The 8,226-nt window shown below is 32.0% G+C and overlaps 1 protein-coding gene across 1 annotated transcript; it reads right to left on the bottom strand.

Annotated features, from left to right (window-relative positions):
• Nucleotides 1-1,082: 1,082 nt before the first annotated feature.
• On the bottom strand, nucleotides 1,083-4,580 carry LOC107481127 (potassium transporter 6-like). Its single transcript, XM_021139171.2, has 9 exons — nucleotides 4,565-4,580; nucleotides 4,175-4,264; nucleotides 3,571-4,069; nucleotides 3,240-3,293; nucleotides 2,883-3,143; nucleotides 2,706-2,758; nucleotides 2,510-2,633; nucleotides 2,176-2,430; nucleotides 1,083-2,089 (listed from the first exon to the last, which is right to left on the bottom strand). The coding sequence occupies exons 2-9, from the start codon at nucleotides 4,211-4,213 to the stop codon at nucleotides 1,083-1,085; spliced, it is 2,292 nt and encodes a 763-aa protein (XP_020994830.1). The 5' UTR covers nucleotides 4,214-4,264; nucleotides 4,565-4,580.
• Between the last annotated feature and the right edge of the window lie 3,646 nt (nucleotides 4,581-8,226).

Raw genomic sequence — 8,226 nt, 5'->3', positions numbered from 1 at the left:
AAATTAATTATAAAAAAATAAATAAATTTTATATTCATAAAAGATAAATGATGTTCAACAAAAATATTCGATCGTTAAATTTTTATTAACTTTATTTAAAAATATATTAAATTCTAAAATTAATTTTATTACTAATCATTTTTAACTTTTAACCTCATGTTATTTTTCATGGATATAAAGTTCATTTAATTTTTCTGTGTTTAATTTTGTTGACGTTCGAATTTTTTATGGTCAGAAATAACTATTTACTCATTGTATGTTGATATTTATTACACATTTTTAAATTTTAATATTTAACTTCGCTTTCTCTCCTAATCCTTAAATTTTATCAAGTGTCTTTAACACCTAAATTTAGATATTTAAATAAGAGTTAAGTGATAACTAGATCATCAAAATTGTAACTTAGTATTAGTTAATTTTTTGAAAGAAAAAAAAGTATCAATTAGGTCCTTCATGATAATAAATAATAGATATGTATGTCATTCCATTAATAAATAGTGTAAAACGAAATAAAATTATCTATGTATTTCGTTATGGAGAGTGCTAGGTACCCCTATTTTTATATTATTTAAAAATATTGTTGGTTACCTATACTTTACCTTTCGTTATTTATAGTGGTGTGTATCCCCCTACTATCACATGAGAATAGAAACAATGTAGTTTTAGACAATAAAACATTTATTATCTTTGAAGTTTGTATATAATATTTATCAACCGCTATCAATTTATTAAAATTTTTTCTAAAGCATGTGAAGTTTCGCTCCAAAAATTATTATTTATATAACAATTTTCATAAATAGACATGTCACAATAATAAAGAATACATATAAATATCACCGTTAAATTTTACGTGATAAATTGATAGAAAAATCCGTGTCTATTCTTTATTATTATAGAGAACTAAATTAATATTTCTTTTCTTAAAAAATTAACTATTCTAAAGTCAAAATCTTTAGGAATTTAATTGTCTCTTTACTCTCTAAATAATTTTCATTTTAAACATTGGACTCCAACTAAAAAAAAAAGGGTATGGCATTATACTGACAAGTAAATCCCATTACTATGCTCAGTATCTTCAAAGCTTAGTGATTGTATGACATGGAAACCTCTAAAGCTGATGCATGAGGTACACTATGTACATAGGAGGGTGCCCTGCTATTTTTCCTTAACAATTCATAACCAAAATTAACCAACAATTTTTTCAAAGTGCTGGAACCTGGTTTGGCTCTCATGTATGAATGTCCTATAATGTATGCCACCCCAGCTTCCCTAGCTTCCATTAAATCCTTCAACTCCTCCATTGCATCACTCTCCATCTTCTGCTTCTCCGGCACAATAAACCGTACCTTTTTCTTTTGTCCCTTGTGTTCTAACGTTCCATTCTCATCACTCATAATAATGTGATGAGTAGAACTAGAACATGTGCCTACAACTGCCATCACATCATGATGATCATCCTTCTCACCCTCATTGCTTGAATTCCCGGTTCTTATGAACTCAGCTATGCTGCATACAAGGTCTTTCTCGAACTCATCGTCGTCTTTGTGGATGTCACGGTATCCATATCGGACGATACACCGGTAGATTCTGAAGTTTCTTGGCCCTACTCTGCCTACTAGAAACCGCTCCTGGGGTCTAACATGTGGAATTGGAACATGCTTGATGCAGAGGAACACCAGCACTTGGTGGAAAGCAGGTAAATTGGTTACAAAGTGTGAGAATATTGCTGGAATGCCGGAAACTAGCTCTGTGTGGACAAGCCCAATGCCGCCAACTCGGACAAAGCCTAAGCTTGGTCCAAGGCTCAGTAGCCAGTTCACTGAAACCTTGTTATGGACATCCAATTCATACTTCTTTACAGTTCCATAGTGCCAGCTATACATTACTGAAAGAAACACAACTGACATAACAATTGGTACCCATGCTCCTTCAAAGAATTTCATAATGGAAGCTGAGAAGAACACAGCCTCAATTGTTCCAAAGAAAACAACAAAGGCCAGTGCTAGCAAAACATTCTGCTTCCAGCACAGTATAATTACCAGTGACATCAAGCAGGTAGTTACCAGCATGACTGAGATGACAGCCAAACCTGTCATGAGTTTACTTGTTATGACTTATGAGTTTAGTTCACTGTTTTTTCTAAAAGCTTAAGCTGATAGGAGAAGGCACGTTTACCTGATGCATTGCCAAGACGCCTTATGTCTCCGAAACCAATAGTTACAGCCAAACACATCAGCATCAATAGCCAATTTATCTCAGGGATGTAAACTTGGCCATGAATCTTTGAAGATGTGTGAACCACTTTAACCCTTGGGAAGCAGTTTAGTGCTGAGCATTGCTTGATAATTGAGAAAGTTCCTGTGATGATGGATTGGCTGCCAACAACTGCGGCTAGTATTGCTATCACCACAACAGGCCACCTCAACTTCCCTGCAAAAACACAAGAAACTGAGACTTCCTTCCACTCTCTTCTTTTTCAGAATGAAAACACTTGTGTTGTGTTACCTACCTGGGACAGATACATAGAACCCAAACTCATACTCGTGTTTGATGTCGTGATGTCTCGAAAAATATGCAGCTTGTCCCATGTATGCTAGAGTTAAGCATGGATAAACCACAGCAGTGAAGGCAATCTACACAATTGCAAATGAATCAAACTTTGAATGAAGGTTGTGCAGAAAAATATGATGGTAAGGTAGACATACCTTGATGGATAATGGCGAAAAGTGTCCAAGATCAGCAAACATGGCCTCTGATCCTGTCAAAATTGAAAGAGTGCGTTACAGCACAAAATAGATCTTTAGGATTACTTTATTACTTCTGCTGCGTATTATAAAAACATAGTAATACTTCAAAACTCTGCATGAAGAAAAGAAACTAACCTGTTATGCATAGTAAAATTCCACCAAGGGACATCCACCCTGCTGTCTTTGTTTTCTTTATGAACTGGAAAACATAATATGGGGAGAGTGCTTTGTATACATGAGGGTTCCAATAGTAAATGTTGTATATGCCGATGGCGGCGATGCAGAGAAGCCATGTAAGAACTATGGGGGCGAAGATGAAGCCAACCCTGTGTGTACCATAACGTTGAAGTGCAAACAAGCCTATCAATATCAAACATGCAGCTGGAACTTCTGCATCTGCAAATTACCAAAGGCAAGGTGTAAAGTAACAATACAAATGCCTTATCATTCTTGAGAAATTGAGACCATAAAAGTAAATGATGATGAACTCACATCTGTGATGCTCCTTGGACACTGAAAGCTCAAGGCCAGACACAGCTGAGAAAACTGCATTCAATTCACGAAACTACTCATTCCAAAAACTTAATCTGGCCGGAGAAAAAAATATTAATGGTTATATCTCTAACACTCCCTTTCAAACAAGAACCTCTTCTGAGTTTGTTTGATTTACTGTGTCATAAAATTACTTATCCTAAAAACTTAAGTTGATAGGAAAAAGCAACATTAATGGTTATATTCTAACAGAGACAAACACACTTACTCACAGCCCCAAAATTTTCAATTTCTGATTCCCAAAAATAAAAAGAAAACTTGTCATAGTTACCAGAAATAGCAGGTTTAAGCACCCCAACACCAACGACCATGCAAGTTCCAATGAGAGCAAGAACCAACAGAACACCCTGCAAGAACTCGTGCTTCTCCAAGGTGTTCTTCACCCTACAGTTAAGGCTTCTCTCCGGCACATCGGCGCCGAAGCAGCGGCTACTCCGGTACTCGGAGAGCTCCTCATCCTCCAGCTGGCAATTATGGAATGATCGAAGCCTGGCATGGCGGCAGAGCAAAGAGTAGAGTGCAAATGTGCCTCCTTCACCATTGTCATCAGCTCTAAGCACTATGAACACATACTTAACAAGAGTAACCAATGTTAAAGTCCAGAACACCAAAGACAGAACGCCAAAAATCTCTTCATTGGTGTCAGTGTGACCAATGTCTTCAGAGAATGTGTTTCTGTACACAAAAAGTGGTGAAGTGCTTATTTCACCATACACCACTCCAAGGCTCTGATATGCCAGTGTCAGAACTGATCTCCATGATTCTTTCTGCTTCAAAGTTCAAACAAACAAACATGCTTGTTATACACTACTAATAACATTCTTCAAATAAAAAAAAAAAACAAAACTTGAACTTGTTTTAGGGTGCCCAATTACCTTATTAGAGTTTTGAAAAATCCTACTTTCCAGATCCATGATATGTAGTCTTACAAATCTAAAAGAGGCATCGCATTGTTCTTCTTCTAACTGAGTTTAAAAGGTCAAAAGAATTAAAGAAGGCCCCAGTATCAAGTACTTTGGAAAAATCGATGTATATATATAGGTATATACATAAAATTGAGATAATTTGATCTGAATATTAGTCTCTCCTTTTTGTTTTAAACTTATTCTGTTTAAATTATATTTCTACGAATTTTAAATTATTAATTTATAACATTTTTTATTATGTTAAATAAAAAACAATAAATAAAAGAGTAAATTCAGAACATCTAACAAGAAGATAATATGTGTAAAATAATTAAAAAAAATGTAGCAGAATAATTTTACAGGCAAAAGAAAAAGCTGTCTTGTTTATAGTATTTGAATTAATATTATTGTTTTGTGTAGGAAGGTACTTTCCAGATCCATGATTCGAATTTGAGGGTTCAAATTGCAGAGTGGTGTGAGTGCATGTGTTTCAAGAATAAGGAAGGAAGATACATAGGAAACATCATTCTGAATATTTTAATATTAATTAATATTATGGATTGGAAAAAGAAAAACACACAAATTATCTAAGCTTAGATGACCAGCCACCACCATCCTTGTTCTGTTCCTCTACATTGGTTGGACAGGACAACCATTAATTTATATACATACCAACATATGGTTCCATAATAATCAACATTTATTTACTTTATCCTATATAGTAAGAATTGCCTTTTATAATTATTAATTTTTTTATTTTTTATATCTATATTTATAGGTAAAAACTCAGGTGAAGTCAGACTTCATGTGAAGTTGATATTAGTTAAATCAGTCAAATCATCTAATGGCTTTTACATATCAACTTTACTTGAAATCGACTGCACCTGAGTTTTCAACATATTTATATGTTAGTAGAGAATGAAAGTTAATGTTTTCATGCTATAAAAGTTGTTTACATATTTTGACCTATAGATTATAATTGATTTTGTATTTTTATAAAGATTTTAATTTTCATAAATTATTAATATAAAATAATTATCTTTTGCATTGATTGGTTGAATAATTATAAAAAATTAGATGACTCTATAAAATATTTTTACATGATCATTTCAAAATTAAACTTGGGACTTTAAGCTTAGTAGGTAGTTAGATAAACTTTCCATGCAGTTAAAACAGTTACTTACTTTTCAAGTTAATAACCGTTCGTTATTCTCAATTTTTTTACTGACTTAAATATTAGAATTCTCTCATGTACACTTTATCTCACTTTATTTCGTTTGTTTTTTAGAAATATTTTCATTCAGAATGACTTGGCACAGGATTCGGTGGTCCAGGAACCTTTGGACCACTTAGTGGTCCAAGTAGAAAACATGTTTTTAGAGTTTTTTTATCAATTGCTACGTAGTCCTTGAACTAATTTTAATTACAAATCAACCCCATATATTTTATTTAATTATAAAAATAGTTTTTTATTTTATAAATTATTATTTTATCAATTATCTATTATATTTATTAACAATCAAATACAAAAATAACAACCAATTATATCCTCCATTCATCCTAATAATTCCAATTGATTAAATAATTAACTTTGATCTCGTTACGTTCGTCCATGGCTTCCAAATCGTGTTTCCTTGAAATTCAATCGATTGGTTTTTCAAAACAATCGATTGAATGATAACTCAATCGATTGGTTTACACTATATCACAAAACAATCGATTGAAAGTTGTAAGGTAGAATGATAAAAAGCTTATACCAATCGATTGTTTATACTTTCCAATCGAATGAATGTCTCAAAACAATCGATTGTTGTTGTTACTCAATCGATTAAATTCACGAAAACAACATGGATTTGCCAAATACAATCGATTGGAAAGTGATGACATTGAAGTTTTAGCCAAATTCAATCGATTGGTAATGTAATCCAATCAATTGGAAGGTGATGAAGTTGAATGTTTTGCCAATTTCAATCGATTGGTAATGGTACCCAATCGATTGAAATGAAACTGTACACTGAAAATTTATAAATTCACCTTTGCTTCGCATGCTGCAACTAATGCATGTTACATACAAGAAACTAAAAAGCACATAAAATAAAAACAGACAATTAATTACATGATTGTTCTATTTTAAATTTAATCTGTTTGTCCTTTGGTTTTGCGCCACTGAAAGAAAATAATCCATGTTTAAATCAAACGCAGGACCAAGATGCTCAACATCCATAATGCCTAATGAAATAAATTATAATACATGGATCACAATAAAATAGCAATAATCCAAATAAAGTAGTATCAAATGAGTAGTAGCAGAATAAAAGAAAGAACCAAAACCAACATTAACAAAAATATAAATTTGATAATAAAAATAAAAAATTATAAAAAATATTTTATGGTTAATCTTATGTACTCCTTATGTACTTTTGTTATAATTAATTATCATCAATATTAAACTAATAAAAAAACAATCTAAATAACAAGCTCATCCTTTCTCTTCTTTCAGTATTTTGTTTTGGACATCTTCCTTAAGAATGAATTGAATAATCAAGAGTTTCAAACCATATAATAAAACAAAATTGACATAATAAAACAAAAATTGAACTTGCAAGTAACCAACAACGTAATCAAAGAAGGAATCAAAGCAAGGCTGATGAATTCCTCCTCATACAAGTTCATACCATATAGATATTCCTGCTACTACCCATTTGATACTACTTTATTTGGATTATTGCTATTTTATTGTGATCCATGCATTATAATTTATTTCATTAGGTATTATGAATGTTGAGCATCTTGGTCCTGCGTTTGATTTAAACATGGATTATTTTCTTTCAGTGGCGCAAAACCAAAGGACAAACAGATTAAATTTAAAATAGAACAATCATGTAATTAATTGTCTGTTTTTATTTTATGTGCTTTTTAGTTTCTTGTATGTAACATGCATTAGTTGCAGCATGCGAAGCAAAGGTGAATTTATAAATTTTCAGTGTACAGTTTCATTTCAATCGATTGGGTACCATTACCAATCGATTGAAATTGGCAAAACATTCAACTTCATCACCTTCCAATCGATTGTATTACATTACCAATCGATTGAATTTGGCTAAAACTTCAATGTCATCACTTTCCAATTGATTGTATTTGGCAAATCCATGTTGTTTTCGTGAATTCAATCGATTGAGTAACAACAACAATCGATTGTTTTGAAACATTCATTCGATTGGAAAGTATAAACAATCGATTGGTATAAGCTTTTTACCATTCTACTTTACAACTTTCAATCGATTGTTTTGTGATATAGTGTAAACCAATTGATTGAATTTCAAGGAAACACGATTTGGAAGCCATGGACGAACATAACGAGATCAAAGTTAATTTTTTAATCAATTGGAATTATTAGGATGAATGGAGGATATAATTGGTTGTTATTTTTGTATTTGATTGTTAATAAATATAATAGATAATTGATAAAATAATAATTTATAAAATAAAAAACTATTTTTATAATTAAATAAAATATATGGGGTTGATTTGTAATTAAAATTAGTTCAAGGACTACGTAGCAATTGATAAAAAAAACTCTAAAAACATGTTTTCTACTTGGACCACTAAGTGGTCCAAAGGTTCCTGGACCACCGAATCCTGTGCCGAATGACTTTTATATCAAGTAGATTCAAATTGCTTGGATCATATTTAGGTGTATGTAGAGTTTATGACGTCATTTTCTCTTTGATTGCTGATATGATCATATTCTGTAGCGGAGTTCCTCCGTTGCCAATATTGTTGGCTGGTGTAAGCTTAGCGTTTTTCAAACCTAATTAAACTGCATATTTCAGCAAAGAAAATTTGACATTGCAATAATTAACACTATTTAATATTAATAACTATTTATTTATGATTGATACACACTGGATCAGAATTCAGAAGAGAAGAGGTGCAAAGATTGGACTCAACAAACACCTAGTTTATAATTAGAAAGGATCATACTAACATTATTTCAGGTTTATCATTCACACGCCCACTTA

This window comes from Arachis duranensis, chromosome 3, assembly GCF_000817695.3.
Source record: "Arachis duranensis cultivar V14167 chromosome 3, aradu.V14167.gnm2.J7QH, whole genome shotgun sequence".
NCBI lineage: Eukaryota > Viridiplantae > Streptophyta > Magnoliopsida > Fabales > Fabaceae > Arachis > Arachis duranensis.
This window is presented reverse-complemented; position numbering and strand designations above follow the sequence as displayed.

Bases quoted from the DNA above. Each gene is read 5' to 3' on its own strand.
- LOC107481127 (XM_021139171.2), bottom strand. From the start codon at position 4,213: ATGGATCTGGAAAGTAGGATTTTTCAAAACTCTAATAAG. The intron at 4,070-4,174 runs GTAATTGGGCAC...TGAACTTTGAAG, and splicing joins TTTTTCAAAACTCTAATAAG to CAGAAAGAATCATGGAGATC. The intron at 2,090-2,175 runs GTAAACGTGCCT...AACTCATGACAG, and splicing joins GCGTCTTGGCAATGCATCAG to GTTTGGCTGTCATCTCAGTC.